A 20,489-nucleotide genomic window follows, 5' to 3' on the forward strand; every position below is an offset into this window, starting at 1 on the left:
ACCCCCAAGGCTGGAGAACAGCACCGAGCCAATGCAATGCAGACGTTCTCTCCCAAAGCCAGTTTCCTCAGCTGCAAGAGGTGGATAACGATAATACCTATTTCAGAGAGTTGCTGTCAGGGGTAAATGAGGAAAATGCAGATAAACTTTGTGAGATTATCTACGTAAAGTGCTTAGCACCTAACAATCCTTCAACAAATGTTAGCCACTGTTTCTAATGTTGGTATTAATGACCTACAGACTGCATCTGGTCACCACCTGGGAGGCTCAGCCAGCTCTGGCACTGAAACCACTTTGTGGAATTAGGCCCTCCATTTCCCACCCCTATAATCTGCAGTGCAGGCCCACCCCAAAATGCACCTCTGTTGGGATTCCAAGTAGCTTGTCATTGGGGGTGCCCTTGTCCTTTGATGAAGTGTCCCCACGTGGGAGAAAGAGGAGACATAGCTTTCTTGTGGTTGCAGAGGGGTGTGCAGCAGGGGAGGAAGCTAGGATGGTCATGGAGTTCTCCAGATTCCTGAGGTTACCGCTGCAAATATTTGGAGTTGTGCAAAACCATCAGTGTGTTCAGATAAAAAAAAGCCACTGCAAAGGACTAAAGAGCCAACAGCATCACAGGCTATGAAAATAGAAATTAAGACACACACATACACACATAGATCAATATATGAGGTGACAGATGTATTAACTAACTAGGTGATGGGAATCCTTCCACAACACCTTTGGATATCGAACCATCACAATGTACAATTAAAACTTTCTATTTTCAGTATCTTCCGTGACTATACCAGGAAGTTTTGTCTGAATGAAAAACCTTATGGGATCGTTACCAAAGTTCTCCACAGTTGAAATAATGAAATCATTAAGCTTAAAGTCTACTCAGAATGCCAAATGTCAATATATTTATCAACAAACTGAGTTATTAACTCTAAAATTCCATGCTATTAAAAACCACACAGAAACAACTTCTGTTTAAAAACAAACAGGAAAAGGCAGCAAAGGCAAGTTGGGTAGTACATTAAGTTTATTTTGAATTATAACGTGGAATGTGTCATCAAACAAATGGAGATAATGAGCACTTTCGTGGTTCAATTAACAAACTATTTGCATAGTTATGTCTTAGGATGCAGAACTCATTGAATTGTGAATTAGATGAACATAAAATAAGAATCATCATAAAAAAAAGAACTATCTACCTGTGTGCAAAATAAATGCAATTTTACTTCAAATAACAGACTTTTGTTAGTTTTTGTTTTAAAACTTTTTAATGCTTCTTTATTTTTGAGAGAGCAAGAGAGACAGAGTGCTGGCAGGGGAGGGGCAGAGAGAGACGGAGACAGAATCTGAAACAGGCTCCAGGCTCTGAGCTGTCAGCACAGAGCCCAACGCGGGGCTTGAACTCAGGAATGGCAAGATCATGACCTGAGCCGAAGTCAGATGCCCAACCAGCTGAGCCACCCAGGTGCCCCTGTTTAGTTTTCGGTATATGATTAATACAATCATCTTCCCTGTTATCGGTAATGTCATAATCTCATCCAGACCAAACCTGATCCTTCTAAGCTAGAGACCTCTTACCTATAGTACAAAGCCCTCCATTAAATATTGCTAAAGCTACTGGACTCATTCTTACTGCTCTAATATTGATCAAGAACATCCACTTAAAACAATCTAACAAATAGGCCAAGGACAACAATATATCTTAGTGAAAACATGACATTTGTGATTTCACCCCATTTTGTCTCCTGGAACTTTGTTATCTGTACAATACTGTTTCGATTTATATCAGTGATCAGCAACCAGTTTTGGCCTAAGGGCTAGCAAAAGGGGAAAAATATAAAGATTTAAGGCTGCACTATTTTCCTCTTCAAAATAAACATAGCTTTATGAAATTCCCATGGAGGAAAGTGTTTATTTGTGCTACTTTGCTAAGTAAAAGAAAGTCAGGGAGGAAATTGGCACTGCTTTATAGTTACTAAAGAGTTTATGTCTGGGTGTTTTAGCAATACCGACAGATCTTTCTAAATTTTTATCCTGAAATTAGATTGCTGACTTGTATAGCTAGTCAGGCTCCAGGCATCCCTGGGGACTCTGTGGGTTGCTCATTACTGCCTTTGTTTGTGATATTGATTAAAATAAGTTGATTTCTGTTGATTGGTTATTTTATCGATCATAACAAACCTGAAGAGAATATCTTCTAATTTCCAAAATTATATTCGGTCATTTACTGGCTTACAGACAACGCTTTTAGTACCACTGCAAGTTGGTTAAAAAAAAAACTTTGGGGATTACATTTCCTTCCATCTTCACATGGAAACCAAAGCAGAAAATGAAAACTAAAGATGTATTTAAATAACAGAAATACCGTCAATGTTTATTATGGTAACGACGATTTATTATGGAAAGACGGTTTAATTTTTGCGTGTGCAATTAGGCACTGACTGGGGCATTTAGACACCATTGATTATAAAGTGCATTGAACATAAATTTTGATTCCTCTCCAAGGAATAATTCAGTAAAACTCAGGTCTCTTTCTTGGAATCAATCAGCTCAAGAACATGCATAGATGAACACCTATTAATACTAATAACAGTCTTTTATTACTTATACTCCTGCAATATAACAGCAACATATTGCACTTGCATATATCACATTGTACCCAAGGACCCCAAAGTCATTATGTCAAGCAATGTGGTGCTGGAAGTTCAGGACTGCACAGCCTATTAAGTCTACTCGGTTATGGCAGGGAAAGCGGATTCCCAACAATAGAATCCAGATAAAAGCTCAAAGAGACAAGCCTCAATTTCTCATGGCTTGTAAATTTCTGAGTTTCCAAAATTGCCACTTGCATCCCACTGTACCTACAATATCGATTCTAGGCAAAAATGATTTTTTACAGATTTGGAATAAGATGAAGATCAACTCACAAATAACCAATCTGTCTTTTTTATAGTTCAACAGCCCATCTTTGAAAATCACACGGTGGAATGTCAGAAGTGGCTTTTTAATATAAATATGCACTTCACTGATTCAGAATACACATGGCTACAACCTTTGGGTAGCAGAAAACATTTTACACTGGAATGACATACCTGTATGTGTAAAACATGAGGGAGCTGTAACTTTTAGCACACTGACATTTAATGCAAAAACGAAAGTGCTTTGATTCACTGAAGGTCAGACTTCCAGTATTTTAAAGGCTTTATCATCTTGCTTAAACCTCTTCAAGGGTTTAAGTCTTAGAGTTTAACCGAGAGACCCAACTTAGTGCCGTATAGAATGAGTTTCTCTGGAATCCACAAATCTACCAGGCCCCACAGGAGTGGGGTCGCAGGCCAGCGTGAGAAGCCCACGTAAGTGACGGCAAGGGGTCCCTGAGCCTTTCTGTCCTTGGCTCAGGGCACAGAGCCTAGCTCTCCTCGGTCAGGGACCAGGGGGTTGGCATTTCCAACACTATTTGAAAAGCAACTTCTTTTTGAACGATGTGATTAGGGTTTCTATCTTTCAGTGAAATATGGAACTAAGTTAGCTCTTCCCGTGTCCTTTACTTCGGAGGAGATGCAGGATACGTTCGTTTTTGGTTAGTTCTGCCGGAAGCTCATTGGCCTGAGAGAAGAAGATAAGATAGGTATTAGTGAATTCCTACAGATGGGATGGTTTTAGGGACTCCAAAGAGGGATCCCTGACCCAAACTTGCTCCTCTGCTGGTGAACAACTTCACTGGACTCACTCTTATTTTAAGGCATTAAAGGTCTCCTTTAAGTGTCTAAATATCACCTATTATTTTCTTATGTCATCATTAGAGTTCTTTCTCTCTCTAAGCCATATTCCTTAGGACACTGTAATCTGGCAGCCAGGGTTCATGTATTATTATTAATCACTGTATCCTCATTTCCAGCACAATGCCTGGTGCATCTAGCATGTGCTCAGTAAAACTGGTAATGTTAAATTTGATAATTTACATTTAATTCATTTATTATATGGGGCAGCCTGTCCGCTAGGGACTTGAGACTCAGGGCAAGTATCTTTTGATGAGAAAACAGAGTTAGGAAACATTCAGAGAATAAGAGATGCCTGGTCAAGAGTAGCTTCAGTGTGTCCTTTCTTCTCCTCATGCTGCTGAGACACATTCTCTAGGCATTTATTTCATGAGTGAGTCCTTACCACATACAGCCAACGAGGGGCAGCGGTTCTCAAACTTTTTGGTCTCAGGACCTTTTTATGCTCTTAAAAAGTATTGAGGGCCCCAATGAGCTTTTGTTTTTAACTTATTAGAAATGAAAATAAGAACATTTAAAAATATATTAATTCATTAAAAATCATAAATCCACTACAGGTGAACATAAATCGCATTTATGAAAAACAACGAAATTTTCAAAAACAAAAAGGTTAGTGAGAGGAGGAGTATTATTTAACTAATTTGCATATTTCTTTAAAAAATTCTTTTAAATGTTTATTTATTTTAGAGAGAGAGAGAGTACAAGCAGGGAAGAGGCAGAGAGAAAGGGAGACACAGAATCTGAAGCAGCCTGCAGGCTCTGAGCGGTCAGCACACAGCCTGATATGGGGCTCGAACTCATGAGCTGTGAGATATGACCTGAGCTGAAGTCTGATGCTTAACTGACTGAGCCACCCAGGCATGCCTAGCTTTGCATATTTCTTGAATGTGTAGCTCAATCAAAGACATTTGGATTTTCATATCTGCCTCTGCATCTAACGTATTTTGGTACATTGTTTTGGTTAAAGCCCATATGAAGAAAATTCAGCTTCACACAGATAAGGTAGTTAGAAAAAGGAGAAACATTTTAAGAGTCTTTTCAGATCATTGTAGATATTCTTTGATGCCACACCAATACTAAACAGGTGGTAGTTTCTTAAAGGCAGTTTCAGTGTGGAATCTGAAACCATATCAATGAACTTTCTACATTAAAAATCCACAGGTCTGTCTATCTATAGGTAGAATGTTTCCCCATGCATGATTTGTCACATCACACACTGGTTATTTGGAAAATGTTCGTTCAATGAGTTATGCCGCTTTTCCAAATGTTGACCCACTGCATCATACAATCTCAAAAGATCACGTTCATTAATATCAGCACCGATTCATCATGAGAGTCTCTAAGTGAAGAGGGAAGCTGTCAGGCTCACCTGGTGGACACAAGTTGTTCTTTGAAATAAAAATGGTGTTCTAAGAAAGAGCAACTGGCGAGTTACCCACCTGGCAATTCAAACAACCACCTGCGTGCTTTTCCTGGAGACAACTGTTACACATCAGTATACAGCAGAAGTGCTGCATGCACGCTCCCATTTTGTCATGTACAATGTTAAGAAGATGTATAATGTGAGTCAAGATTTAATACAATTGAAATTGCTTACTGCTTCTTCAGAGATATTCTTAAGCAAAACTAGGATTTTTGTAAAATAATTTATAAAATCTGTAAAATCACTTACAAACTTTTGTTAACATCATTTGCCGATATAGTTTATACCCCTGCTTTGATGTGGAAGGTGCCAATTAATCGAATGCCAACATTACAGCAAATGTCAGCACAGCGGAAAAAGCAAATAACATCTTTGTATTATTAACAATATTGTTGGGGGCGTCCGGGTGGCTCAGTCCGTTAGGTGTCCGACCTCGGCTCAGTTCATGATCTTGCGGTTCGTGAGTTCGAGCGGGCTCTGTGATGACAGCTCAGAGCCTGGAGCCTGCCTCAGTCTCTCTTCTCTTCCCTTGCTCTCTGTCTCTCTCTCTCTCAAAAATAAATAAACATCAAAAAAAGAATATTGCTTTGATTTCTTAGATCTCTTGAAAAAGTCTTGCAGACCCTCCAGGGTCCACGGAGCATACTTTGAGAACTATTGTTATACATGAATCACAGGATGTTCCTGGGATTTCAGGGGAGGTGGTTAAGGGATAGAAAAGCGCAGAGAATAGGGTAGAGGACTTGGATGTCCATGTGTCTGTCTCACACATTTTTTCCTCCCATGGCCACATCTGGAACCTCATCTACTTTATCTGGGGCCCTGATCCTTGGTGAAACTCCTGAAGTCCCTACCTTCTAGGTTGGGCCCTGCTCTTTGACCCCCACCTGCTAGCTGGGACCTCACTTGTCAGGAATTATGCATGGGGTTGCTGGGAGTTATGTTTCCCACAAATGGTCTGCTGAATAGTATGTGCTGTGGCCACACCCCCAGCCCACCGCAAAGGACCCTGGATGCTGATGCTGGAATGAATTGGGCAGGAAATTACTATGCTATGTTACTGTAGACCAGAGGCCCCTCCAGAGGCTCAAATTCTACTGTTAGTTCCTGCAGAAACAGACATTGGACAGGCCTAACTGCTGGGCCTGCACAGAAATGCTCCTGGTAGACAGACATAAGCCCCATCCGGTCTCAGAGTATACTCAGGAGTAACTGAGCTGTGTTGCATGTGTTATTGGTCCTTGGTGAGCAGGTTGGCAGGTAGCCAGAGGATCCTCTCTGGTCAGGGAGAAGAGGAGATCTAAGAGGCCATACTTCTTACAAGCTTGCTGAGTGACAGCTCCTGTGTGTGACCGTCTCCATGAATGTCCATGACCTTTACTCTTAAAAAAGGCTCTATATCCTCAAACTGTGTTGTCAACTTCTGGTCAATCACATTGCTGTCTCATATGTCATCCATATAGTTCTAACAACCTGGTCTCATTCTCTCCAGGTTGGTCCCCACTGAATGCTCAGGTTTCTGAGATGTGTGGACCATTATGATGCCTAGTGCTGCAGGCTTGCCCCCAAAAGCCACCTTATTCATTATGGAGCAGGACCGCCGGTCCATATTCATGATACCACAGCATTAAAACACTCTATTTCCCCACTGCTCCTGGAAGAAGGAGCCCTCAGTTGGGAGTATTGAGAACATGGGGCTCCTGTGCCCCTGGGGACAGCTACCATGTGGGGGGTGGCTATTGGGTCATTGGTTACCTCCTCCTGAGGCATCTGCTGTGCAGTCCCGGAGCAGAGGTCCTGGAGCCCCTGGAGCAGAAGACTGCTTCTGTATTCACTTAGAAGTCATTTCCTCCCGGAAGCCTTCAATAGCATTCATTACTCCCCTGCTGATAGCTCTCATTCCTGCGGTGCAATTTCTTGTTTAATTGTCTTAATTCTCCAGTAAACTCTGAGCTCTTTGAAGGCAGAGACTATGGGAATTTCATTCACCATTGTCTCCTAGTACACAGCACAGTGCATGGTATCTAGTAGGTACTCAGTGTTTGTTGAATGAATGAAGGCGAAGAATACCCCCTCAAAAGTCCTGGATGGCTGCCAGATTCCCATGACCCTTGCTTCTAGAGCTACCTTTAAGAGGCTGGCTTCTTTGGGGCAGCTGGTGGATGGGTGGGGTGGGGTTCCCTGGTATCTACTCCCAGCTCTGTAAGAGCTTTCGTTATATGCAACTCCAACATGAACAGTCTGATTGCATTTTTCAGTTTCCATATCAAGGTACTAACATTTCCCCCTTGCCTTCAGTGCTGGAAGGCTTAGTAAGAAAGGTCAATCTCTTTATGAAGTCTATGTCCAGGGTCTAGAGATAAGAACTCAAGGATGATCTCAGCTAGCTTATCACACAGCCAGGCTAGCTAATGGAAAACAAATGTGCATCTCAGGAAGGAGGTAAGCAGAAGTGTTGTCTTCAAGCATTCCGATGGTAAGAACAAGGAAAGAATAACTCCACATGGTAAGTAAAGTGGGAAAGAGAGAGAGAGAGACTCTTGGCATGTTTAATTACGCTTCTTAATGGTTTCTTTTCAAATGTCATGGAAAAGGTTCTATGCATTTGCTTTGATTGTTAAAGAAATTAACAGAGCAATCGATGCTTACAAAAACTCAAATAGTAGTTAAGTAGTATAAAGTGAAAATTGCTTTTCATACGTTCCTCCATCCATAAGCACCACACCCACTTCTTCCTTGGAAAGTTTGTATTTAATTTTTTTAGGTTTCTTTATTTATTTTGAGAGAGAGCGAGTGTGTGCATGTTGGGGAGGAACAGAGAGAGAGGGAGAGAGAATCCCGAGTAGGGGGTCTTCTTGCTGACATCAGTGCAGAGCCCCATTCGGGGCTTGATTTCATGAACCCTGAGATCACGACCTGAGCTGAAATCAACAGCTGGATGCTTAACCTGCCGGGCTCCCCAGGTGGCCCTAAAGGTTCGTAGGTTAGTGTGTTCTCAAAACTTTCCCCAGGCTGCTCTCCTCTCCCGGGCACTACCTCTGACAACCAATACAGACGCGAGTGGGAAAAAATGCAATGATAATCATTTTCTCTATGGGTCTTGGGCATCTTCCCAGCTCCACATTTGATCTAATTGTAAACTAAGGATACTGGCCTGTAAAAAATAAGGGCTGGTTTTGTAACAGCAGCGCAAAGTCCCGTTTACAGTGTAAGAGAGACTTTTTCCCCTTTCTCCTCTACTCTCCAAGTTAAGCACAACAATTCTTGAGATATAAACATCCAACTTATGCAGGATAGCAATAAACTCCCAGAACTTTGACGTGCTTAGGATACTTCTTTGATGATAGAACCCCATAACTCTACTCCCCACAGCTACTGCTCCTGCCCTGTCCTGGGAGGCTGCACCATTGTTAGCTCGTAACCATTGACAATACAGGGTTTTTAGCGTAATTCTCTGGGTCCAAATGTAACTGCTCATTCATACCTGCTGACGCCTTGCACACCCTTACTATGCCAAGGTATGACGAGAGGGACTGGGGCCAGCCTGAGTGAGGAGACTAGTGGTGGAGCCTTTCTCTTCCTTCCATTCCCTTCCAAAGGCACATCAGCACCTAATACAGTGTCCTCAGGTGCACAGCAGATGGTCAGTACAGATACTGCCAACGTTTTTTTCTCAAGTGAAACAAGAATCTGGCCCAGGGTGCACATGACTAATTATCTTGGCTTAGGTAGAAACTGCCTTATCTCTTTGCAGAGGCGCCCAAAGAAGTTACGACATAGGTAAGATAAGGTGGGTACCTTGTTTCTCAGGGCTGGGTCTGCCCCGGCTTCCAGAAGCAGTGCGACTGTTTTAATATTCCCACTGAGCACCGCCGCGTGGAGGGCCGACGTCCCATTCTAAGAGAGAATGACAGTGTGTGTCAGGGGTGAGCTCACAGCCATCAGCACCGAGCTTGGATGTCATCGTAAACCAGCCTGAATGAGGAGACTAGTGTCAGGGCTTCGCTCTTCCTTATGTTCCCTTTCAAAGGTGCATCAGCACCTAATACAGTGTCCTCAGGTCCACAGCAGACCGTCACTATAAATACTGCCAACGTTTTTTTCTGAGTGAAACAAGAATGTGGTCCAGGGTGCACATGACTTCATGATCAGCCTGTCAGTTTTATTTTTTTTTAAACTTTTTAAATGTTTTTATTTATTTCTGAGAGAGAGTGTGTGAGCAGGGGAGGGTCAGAGAGAGAGGGAGACACAGGATCCGAAGTAGGCTCCAGGCTCTGAGCTGGCTGTCAGCACAGAGCCCGACGCGGGGCTTGAACCCATGAACCATGAGATCATGACCTGAGCTGAAGTCGGATGCTCAACCAACTGAGCTGCCCAGGCGCCCCAGCCTGTCAGTTTTAAATGCATTAGGATTTGCTGCAGGAAAAACAATAATGCTACGTCATATCTTTTTTTTTTTTTCTTCTTCAAGGACAATGTATACAGTTTCCATGTATGTTCCAGCCAAGCTGGAAAGATGGCCAGTAAGCCAACAGCCAACTTGTCAGCGCAGCTACCAGTACCCTGCATGCTCCCGTGGGTAGGAGACCACGGTGGAGTTACAGGGCATGAGTGTGTGGGGCGATGAAACCCCTAAGCCCTGGTTTGGAGCGTTTTTGAGCACAGAAGGGCCTACTGGATAGGGGGCTGACATTTAACAAAATTTACTGCAAATATCAGAAAGCATCTATGTGCAGTATGGAGCCAGATTCTGGGAGGAGAGAGCAAGAGAATATAACAAATCTAATCTAGGAATGATGGGCAGTCATATGACATCTGTTCCAAAAGGTGCATATGTCTACAAATAGCATCTAAATGCAACTCTAGTTTCCACATTAGCTACTTCCTATAATAATAAAAAAACATTTCCATATTTCATGAAAGAGTAAAATATCATACCCCTAGGAAAATTCCAGCAAAGTAGCATTTTCCTTTCCAAAGCGGCATGTCTGCTTTTATAACATGCAGGACAACTCACTTGTCTGGTAACATTCAACCCACCCGAATGTTAACCAACTTGTCAACCTCATCTATTTGCAACATGGTTAGGAATACAATACCAAGGCAAAAAAGAGCTCTTTGAAATGAGACCAGTTATTGCAAAGTCTATTTCTGAAGCTCATTTCTTTTATCCACAGAGAGTTCACTTTCATAGACTATTTATTCTTTATAAACAATTTTAATGAGTGTAGCTTTCTGGCTTCCAAGCTCATGAAAAATAAGAAGNAGAATGGATTTCCTGTCCTCCATTTAAGAGAACAGAAGTGTATACTGGGGGTCTGCAAACGACAGTCCGCGGGTCAAATCTAGCCTGCTGCTTGTTTTTCTATGTTCTGGCAAGCTGAAATTGAAAAGATTTAAAAGAATACTACATGACAACATGAAATTCCAGAAATACAATGTTCACAAACAGTGGGAGGCAGCCACCTTTGCCCTCATGACTTTCATGTTACAATAATAGACCTGCTCAGTTCCAAGGGACTCTGTGGTCCATGAAGCCTAAAATATTTTACTACATGGCCCTTTATTGAAAAAGGTTTCCAACTCCTAGTATATACTCTAATTTAGAAATATCTTAGTCTCAAATGTTTAAAATTTAAAAAAAGAGTTTTAGGGCTTTACTTCCTGGCAGACCCAGGTCTCCACGATGGCACATTCTTTGAGGTGTCCAGATATTGGAGGCTTATTTTATTTCATCCAAAGTAACAATGTGGTTCTTTGCTCCAGATAATGAAGGGAAGAAACAGGAGCACCCGTCCCCCATGTTTTGTGGGACACAAATCCTGTGTTTCATGATGTGTGGAAGACTTTAGTCCAACGATAGATATATACCAATATAGTTCACTTTCCAAGTTAGTGATTTCCTTACTACTATATTTTTTTTTCCCATAAAACTAAGTACTAACAGACTGTGGTTCACTCGTCTTACCACCTTTTCATTTCAACCTGTGCCCATGAATCTCCAAAGATTCAAGAAGTTGCCGGAAAGTTCTTTCAAGGCTGCAACTAACCATGTGATTATATCTTATACCCAGATTCTGCTGAAGTCCGCTGCTACGGGCTTCTCAATTTCTAGCCTCTCTTTTACAGATTGGTAAAATTTCTCTTTAAGTCTTACCTTCAGAATGCCAAGGGTGGGTGAGAATTTTAGCAACTCCTTTATAACATCGTTATACCCTTTGTTGGCTGCTTTTAGCAATGCTGTCGTGCCATCCTTAACAGAGCAGGAAAGAAAAATTGATTATTAAGATATTCGTGTGTTGACTAGGAACTAAATGTTAGTCGAGAATTGGGAATATGCTTCTCAGAACAGGCAAAAGGTGTAAACTAAAGTATGAGCAGGCCATGTCTCAATCTAGGAGCGTTTTAGAGCATATTAAGCAGTTAGTTCTGCATGAAAGAATGTTAAACAGAATATGTGGCTTATTATCTTAGAATCCTGCCATTTGGGAATTCATACCCTTCCAGTCCCTTAGAACACCAGGTAAAGGGCAAGGGAACATCAAGAATATATTTTAGGAGGCAGATGGATCAAAGATGCATTGACTGCAGTTCATGACTTAGCAGAAATTAGTGTTAAACTATTTTTTTTTAAATGTTTTTATTTATTTCTAGGAGAGAGAGAGAGAGACAGTGTAACCAGGGGAGGGTCAGAGAGAGAGGGAGTCACAGACTGAAACAGGCTCCAGGCTCCAAGCTGGCAGTCAGCACAGAGCCCGATGCGGGGCCCGAACCCACGAACCGCGAGATCATGACCTAAGCGAAAGTCAGACGCTTAACCGACTAAGCCACCCAGGCGCCCCAGTGTTAAACTATTTTTAATGATTTAAATAACTATTGAACTATATTTACTGCTTAAAGTTTTAAATGTGCTTTTCTGTTTGCCTTCTTTGATGTACAACTTTGCTCTAGTGTGCTCTAGGAGTCTGTGGGGGTTGGGAGTGGGTGGGTGTGGAGTAGGAAGGGGATAGATTGAAATCTGTTAAAAAGAAATGCAAAGGCAAGTTCAAAACTTTATGTACAGCTTCTGTCATCACTTTTTGGCCTGGAAAGAGATTTTCCAAATTCCCTTTTCTCCTGCTTTTACATATCAATAGCTGTATTCGGAGGATTCAGCTCCCAGAATTCTCCTGTAGTAAAGGAACTATCCCAGCCTGCTCTAAAGGTTTAGCTGGAACCAGGAAAAAAGAAAATGAGATTAGAAGATTTTTCTTTTCTGGCTTCAGAGATATGGGATGAAGAGAAAGAGAGGAAGAGAAAGAGTGGTCAGGAATGTGTCTTCCCTTTTCTGGACTCAGACTTGGAGAGGGGAGTGGGTCACATAAGCAAGGGTAATGCTAAGGGGAAAAAGGCCAGACACTGAAAAACCAAGCCAAATGCAACCCAACCCAACCCAGCCCAACCAAACCCAAAAAGTGAATAGCATAGTGTGGTCTGGTAGCAGGGTCTCCCCAAGGGGTGCTTAGTTCCTATGGGCAATGGGGCCTGCTGTGAGGCCCATCTAGGCAGACTTACGTTACTTCAGCATTGGCTAGGTGGCTAGAGGGATGTGGTTCAGGGGTCCGAGGCTGGAGAAGCCAGGTGAGGTGGAGACCCAGGAGCACTGCCGACCCCAAACTACTGAGCCTGTGCCCCCCGCTGCACTGTGGTCCATGGCCGGCAGGGGGCGCAGCGCCAGGCGCACGCGCAGCCACTAGGAACCCACTCCAAGGACACCCCGAGGCCCTGGCTCCAGCCTCCCGCATCCTCCTGGGACTCTGCTTAGGTGGAGGAGTATCTCCGAAGATTAAACAGTTTTCCTTTAGAGGGACTGGGCACCACTTGCTAAGTTTCAGCTGATTCAGACATTTACTTTGTTTTCCTGCTCAAGAGCCGGTGGAGGTTGGGAGAAAACCCAGCTGAGTTACAGACAAAATGAAGGCGCGTTTTCTTCTCCGCACCGAAATCTGGAGTGGTGCATGCATTCCCCCCCCTCGCCCCGCGTGCCGCAGCTGTGACTCTGACTCACGTTGCGGGCGGCGTCCCGGTCAGCTCCGCGCAGCAGCATCACCCTCACCACCTCGCTGTGGCCCATCTGCGATGCGATCCACAGTGGCGCCGTCCCGTCCTGCCGGCGAGGGGACACGATTGCTCCTATGGCCGCACCGCAGCCACAGAACATCAAGGCAGCACCTGCAGACGCAACCCCTCCCACTCCCACCGCCCTGACAAAGGAGGAGGGAAATTTTAACCCTTTTAAGCAGACGGGCATTTGGCGGTGCCTGGACTACTCGCGTGATTGCCAATATTCCAGTTTTGGCTTATAACCCAGCCATTTAGTGGCAGGGTCTCTTAGCACATGGCGTGATGCACGGAACACGGGGTGGGAAGCGGTGGGGTGGCTCAGCAAGGCAGAACCAAATTTGACAAGCCCAGGGAGAAGTCTTTATTTACTCCCAGGCTTCACATGACACCCCCTGCCTAGTGGGGGCCCTCGTTCCCACAGAAGACAGGGCAGTTTTCTTTGAGGTGATGCATGAGGATCAGAGAACTAAAGACAGTTCTATTCTTCTGGTGTCTAGAATCCCACCCACCCACTTACCGTCGGCCACGACATTTTTAGGGACTTTAGTTTTATGCAGGATGTGATAGTTTCTTCTGGGGAGGCATGTACACTAGCGAGGTATAGCAGGACATTTGTGATAATATTTCCTGGGTATTGTTCCCCCAAAGACCCTGTTTATGTGAGCACTAGGCTATAAGTGCTCCACGCTTATGGGCGGAGCTCCACAGCATGATGGAGGCGGGTTGCCCCACAGAAGAAAAGGTGACATATCCAAGGGACAGAGAAGGATTTGAAAGGAGGGTGGCTCCTGCCAGACGGAAAGGAAAACAGAAAATGCTTCCAAGTGCTGGAAGGAAGCTCTAGACAAGGAGTAGGGGAGGTGGAGGTCAGGCAAGAGCGGCCATGTTTTTCTCCTGGGTTGAATCTAGGGGTGGGTGGAAACACCCAGATACATTATGGTGAATTCCAGATGGGAAAGGATTTTCTCCTGTTCTTGGGATGAAATCCAGAAGAACTGAAGGTCTCTTAGAGAAGCTCTGCTCTTGGCTGGTGCCTGAGAGATAGGAGTGGGTGAGGGAATCTGTACCAATGGACCTGAGACAGGCCCCCGGTGCCCCTGGTTCACAGCCACCAGGCACCTGGGCACCCAGGAGCCCCTGCCTGCCTGTGGGAAATCAGAAGTGCTGGGTAAACAGTGGCCTGGAGTCCGCCTGGGGTTGGAAAGAGAAGGCCACAGAAAGCCATGATTTCACAAGGACAAGCCAACAAGGTAGCTGTGTAGGATACTCACAGACAGGAGAGGCTGGACAAACCAGGGCAAGGACCAGACGCGAGTGTCCCCACCTCACCCCAATGCCAGGGCGATAGTCTGACCTTTGAGGACTTGGGCCACTTTGGAGGGCAGGAAGAGTGAGGAGGAGCCAGGACTGACTCAACTTAGGCTCTGAGGTAATTAAGGTAATATGGCCCCAAGGGACTGTTTTGGTCACATAAGACTGAAGTACTCATCAGTGGGAATGAGGGCTGAAGAGCAAGATGATTCAGTCACAGACACAGAGTTTCATTTTCTGCTGCGGTACATAATTTCAACTCCAGTCTAATAGCCACAGCAGGCGCGGGACGATTGTCCACTGCTGTCCCAGCAAAGAGACGGAGGACAAGGACAAGTGAGCGGCTGGTGGGTGGCGGCAAACCGGGAGCCTAGAAGGATTGGGGGGCTGCTGAGGGGTAGTAGGACGACAGAGGCACACCCTCTGTGCTGAAGCAAAGCGTGGAAGAAGGATGAACAGTGAGAGCGGCTTCATACTTTTGCAAGGGCCTCTTAGAAATATTCTTGAATCCGAATATTATTTATTATCAGCAACAGAAATAATACTTTAATTTGTACTTCTGTTTACAAAGCATGTCTACATTCATTATTTAACTTGATTCTCCCAATTCAGGATCGTTCATTCATTCAGTCCACCAACCAACCATTAGTAAGTATCTCTGGCAGAAGGCTCAATAGGACATGACCTCTGTTCTCAAAGGAACTCAGTCTAGTGGAGAAGAGACATGGAAATTTCAGGATGATTACGGTGCTATAATAAATATGGGCAAAAGTGCCCAAGATGAACCAGGCTTGCTGCTTACTGTGTGGGGGTTACGGGGGTCAGCTTCACGGTTGGGGTGATATCTGAGCTGGGCCTTAAAGGAGGACTAGGATTTTGCCAACTGGGGCTTGGGAGGAGGGCATTCCATGTAGGAGGAGAAGCCTTTACAGGTGCGGTGGCTTGGACAGGTGTGGCTGGTTCAGGCAGGGTGGCAACTCCAGCTGACTGTGGCAACTCCAGCTGACTGGTTAGGGGGTGGGGTTGAGGGTGGGCAGGAGAGGGAGGCTGGGTGCTGGAAGCTCTTGTCCCTCCTTGCCTGCTCTGGGCTCACTTGTTCTTTCTCACTATGTCCACCAGAGGGCAGGCGAGGAAAGGCAGCCAGCGGCAAAGAGGTCAGCAGGCGGCCTGTTCAATGTGCTTTCCAAGGGCTTGGCTGTCAGTAAAAGGATCTTAATACTAGCATGTGGGAAAGTGCTGAGAGGTGATGTATTGGGAACAACTATTAATATCATCAATTCATAACAGTAATGCTAACACTTAACCTCTATCTTTTTAATTTGCAATGATCGCAGTAGGTGGAAAAAGAAGTCACTACTTCATGGTTAGGAAACCTTGGGCAAATTACCCGGAGCCTTGGTTCTCTCCTGTAAAAACGTTGGCTTCCCAGAGACAGGCGTGTACAGGAAAACACGTAGAAAGGTGCTGAGCACAGGACTGGCTAATGCCTGCTTAGAACGTGGTCGCTGAATCTGCACATTTATCATGAAAAACAATGAGCACCTTAATTTGTGCCTTGGTTTACAAAACACTGCACATGGTTGATTTGACTCTCCCCATTTTCCTGTGAGATAACACCTGAACAGATAGGAATGATCAGGTAGGAATGATTGGTCAAATGAGATTTGGGGTTAAACCCAGGAAGGTGAATATGCTCTAATTTGAGCATGATTGTCAAATCAAAGTATTTATCAGTTGCTTATCTGGTTGGCGGAGAGGAGGAGTTTTCCCCTCCAGGACACCTCAATTCTTATTTTCTCTTCTATTATAATGGTCGGCATCTTCATTATAAAGATGGATTCACAATGACAATTATAAACAGTAAGTCTGCTTAGCTCCTTTTTGTTGAGTTTTGAGAGAATGGAGTAATAGAAAGCATGAAAAAAATTTATGTTTGTGAATACTTCCTGACAAAAATACATAGTTTTAAAATATATTCAAACAAATCACAGTGAAAGAAATCACAGGAAGTGAGGACCTCTATGGGACCTTTTTAAGAAAAGGAGATAGGACACCTAGCTTGAAGAAGATGAGATTCTTGGGGTTGACAGTTTCATTTACTATCTGCGTGCAAACTGAGCAGAAAAGGATTTCTTACTCCTTACACTTCTTATAAAATATATTTATTAATTTTTATTTACCTACTTTGCATATCAGGTGGCACAAAGAGGGCTGATGGGTAAAGGCTATTCAAGACTTCGGCTCAGTGTAGACAGAGGTGGTAGTGAGGGCTGGTCAAAGACTAACTAAGCTGGTGAGTTAGTAATGAGTCCCCCACACTTGGGGGGTTCACCGGTGGCTGACTGCCACTCAGCAGGATTGCCGGAGAAAGGATTCATGTGCAGGACAGATGAGTACACAGGTGGCTTGCGCAGTTCCTTCTGACTTGGTTATCCCCTTGTTCCATCTGAGATAATATTTTCAAGTATCATCTAATACATTTTGATAGATCCCAGTATGAGATGGGACATATGCCAGGATTTGTTTTGGAAACTAAATGTTACATCATTTTAGTTAGACGCCAAGAGATTACTTAAAAAAAGAATTAAAACCTTCCATAGGAATGAGTATATTTAGTGGCACTAGCTCTTTGCTTTTGCTGCTTCTAGTCCTCACACTTAGGCTTTTTCCATCTCCAGGTTCAAGCCAGACAGTCTTAGGGACCAATTCTATTCTAAGTTGGAGGCCCAGGTAAGGAATCTGGTTAGTAGCAGAGGGGGTTCAATATCAAGACAACTTTGCTACCACACCTACCCTGACCCAGAGCCTATTTCTCATGGGGTGTCCCCAGTCCAGCAAAGAGGTCTGTAAAAGATGTTACCAGATGCCTCCATTCCTCAGCCTGACCCCATTCTCCCTTCCCACAGGTGATCAGACCAAGGATGGGCAGGCCAGCCAGTCCACTGTGGCCTGGTGTGCAGAGCCTAGTGGCAACAATGACACGGCTATCCCAAGAGTTTGGTAGTCTGACCTACAAACTTAGGGACTATATACAAGGTGAGTAAGCAGAGGATGCTAGAAAAAAAGGAGTAGGGAGAGGAAAAGAGGCAAGAGGGAACTTTGAGATGACAGAGACTAGATGGCTTATGAGAGAAAGAGTGCAACCATGACTCCTGATGGGTTTTCTCTTCCAGTGAGGCCTGGACGAAATAGAAATGATAATGGCAAAGGTACCATAATTATCCTGGTTTTACAGATAAAAAAAACAACAACCCGGGACTACATCAAAATAAAAAGCTTTGGAGCAAAGGAAACAATTAACAAAACTAAAAGACATCCTACAGAATGGGAGAAGATATTTACAAGTGAGATATCTGATAAAGGGTTAGTATCTAAAATATATAAAGAATTTATACAGCTCAACACCAAAAACCAAATAATCCAATTAAAAATCGGGTAGAAGATATGAACAGATATTTCTCCAAAGAAGATCTAAAGATGGTCAGCAGACACACGAAAAGATGCTCAACATCATTTACTCTCAGGCAAATGCAAATCAAAAACACAATGAGATACCACCTCACACCTGTCAAAATGGTTAAAATCAACAACACATGAAACAACAGGTGTTGGTGAGGCTGTGAAGAAAAAGGAATCCTCGTGCATGGTCAGTGGGAATGCAAACTGGTGCAACCAATGTGGAAACAGTACGGAGGTTCCTCAAAAAATTAAAAACAGAATCACCATATGATCCAGCAATCACACTATTGGGTATTGACCCAAAGAAAACAAAAACACTAATTTGAAAAGATATATGTATGCACCTCTATGTTTATAGCAACATTACTTACAATAGGCAAGATACGGAAGTAATTCAAGTGTCCATCAATGAATGGATAAAGAAGATATAGTGTACACATACACACACACACACACACACACACACACACAATGGAATGGGACTTAACCATAAAATATTGAAATCTTACTATTTACAATGACGTGGATGGAGCTAGAGGGTATAATGCTAAGAGCAGTAAGTCAGAGAAGGACAAATACCACATGATTTCACTCATGTGGAATTTAAGAAACAAAACAAAGGAGCAAAGGAAAAGAAAGAGAAAGACAAACAAAAGACCAGACTCTTATTAACTATAGAGAACAAACAGATGGTTACCAGGGGGAAGGTGGGAGGGGGGATGGGTGAAATAGGTGAAGTGGATTAAGAGTGCCCTTATCGCGATGAGCACTGAGCACTATATGGAACTGTTGAACCACTATGCTGTACACCTGAAACTAATGTAACATTGTTAACTATTACAATGATTAAGAAAAGAAACCCAAAAGAACACCTGAAATTCAGGGAGTGTGACTTGGTCAAGGTCCTGTGGTTAATAAGCAAAACAGACTGTGTTTCATTTCCTTAAGATCTCCTTATCCCCATAGCTCACAAGCTGCCTCCCACACAGAGACCTGGATCCGGCTCCCTACCTGGCTCTTACAGGTCCCGTGCCAGTCTGGGACTGGTGTCTTGGCCATGAGCCTGGGCCCTACATCTGAGTCTTGTTCTAGTTCGCAGCCACTGATCACTATGTCTTCTCCCTTCGAGGCCTCACTGGAGCTCTGCTCAAACCACAGGCTATGTTCCAGAGTTAACACACCTTTTCGGAGTTCCTACCACGTGCAGAGGGCATGCAAGCAGGAGGGCCTCCCTGTTGCCGTTTGCTTCTACATCCATGCTACCCTGCAGCAATCCGATGGCCCTGCTTTCTCCCACTGCCCACCACTGGGCTCGTCCCTCCACGTTTGCACCCTGGTATGACCATCACTCTCCAGGCCCCAGCATCTCTGCATACAAGTGCAAATCATGGCTAGAGAGGGCACTTTATGAGGTGGCCTTTCAGCAGGCTTCAAGGAGATACTGATTAGCACACTGAGAAGACTAGTCAGAGATGAGTGATGACAGGCCAAACTCAGCCCTGGGTAAACACTCAGACCTTTGCCACTCTATGAAAGTATTGTTTAATGAGGTGGATGAGTTGCATTGGGAAAAGTATAGGTCAAAGCATTTTGTTGATAGAAAACAGACTAAATAGCCCTCTTAAGCTGGTGATTAAAAAGGCTTGACTTGTATCAACTCTACTTGGTGAGGTCACATAAAAAGAACTGAAGGTAGGTTTTTAGCTTGACTACGGAGTACAATGATCTCTGTGATTCTTGACTTTTTTAAAATAAATTCTTTAAAAAATAATTTTTTAATGTTCATTTATTTTTGAGAGCCAGACACAGAGTGTGAACGGGGGAGGGGCAGAGAGAGAGGGAGACAAAGAATCTGAAGAAGGCTTCAGGCTCTGAGCTGTCAATACAGAGACTGATGTGGGGCTTGAACTCATGAACTGTGAGATCATGACCTGAGCTGAAGTCCGGTATTTAACTGACTGAGCCACCCAGGCTCTCCGACCTCTTTATCTAAGATAAACGAAGAGGAAAAAATTTTCAAGTTTCAAATCATGAACTTAGTCTTTCCAGTCTGCCTATGGCTTTGTGATTATGATTCCTTGTCGCAAAAGTCCTAGAAAGGTTTTCAGTTAGTTCATCTATGATAGAGTTACAAGGAAATGCCATTCCTACTATTGTGCAGATTCCCTGCAGCACAGATCAAATGTCAGCTGAATCATTTCAATGGGCTTTGTTAATATCTTGTCGCAGTGCACCATAAATGTGAGGACCCTCATAGAGTGGCCATGATAATCATAAATCAGATAATAAATAATAATCATAAATAATAATAAATAAGATTTATCTAAAAATATTAAGAAATAAAATCTGGCAAACATCTTTGTCTTTATTTTATACATCCAAGAATCTTCTGGGTGTGCCTGGGTGGCTCAGCTGGT

At 43.6% G+C, this 20,489-nt stretch overlaps 1 protein-coding gene across 1 annotated transcript in view; it reads right to left on the reverse strand.

The window, feature by feature from the left end:
* Positions 1 to 1,014: 1,014 nt before the first annotated feature.
* The window catches only part of ANKRD29 (ankyrin repeat domain 29), a 50,000-nt gene continuing 30,525 nt past the window's right edge, over positions 1,015 to 20,489 (reverse strand). The window contains exons 7-10 of the mRNA XM_077778164.1: positions 13,247 to 13,345; positions 11,357 to 11,452; positions 8,998 to 9,096; positions 1,015 to 3,603 (exon numbers count right to left, since the gene is read on the reverse strand). Coding sequence (XP_077634290.1) covers positions 3,523 to 3,603; positions 8,998 to 9,096; positions 11,357 to 11,452; positions 13,247 to 13,345 — 375 coding nt within the window. The 3' untranslated portion in view covers positions 1,015 to 3,522. The remainder of the gene's footprint in view (positions 3,604 to 8,997; positions 9,097 to 11,356; positions 11,453 to 13,246; positions 13,346 to 20,489) is intronic.

Source organism: Crocuta crocuta, unplaced genomic scaffold (assembly GCF_008692635.1).
Source record: "Crocuta crocuta isolate KB4526 unplaced genomic scaffold, BGI_CrCroc_1.0 scaffold26, whole genome shotgun sequence".
NCBI classification, from domain to species: Eukaryota; Metazoa; Chordata; class Mammalia; order Carnivora; family Hyaenidae; genus Crocuta; species Crocuta crocuta.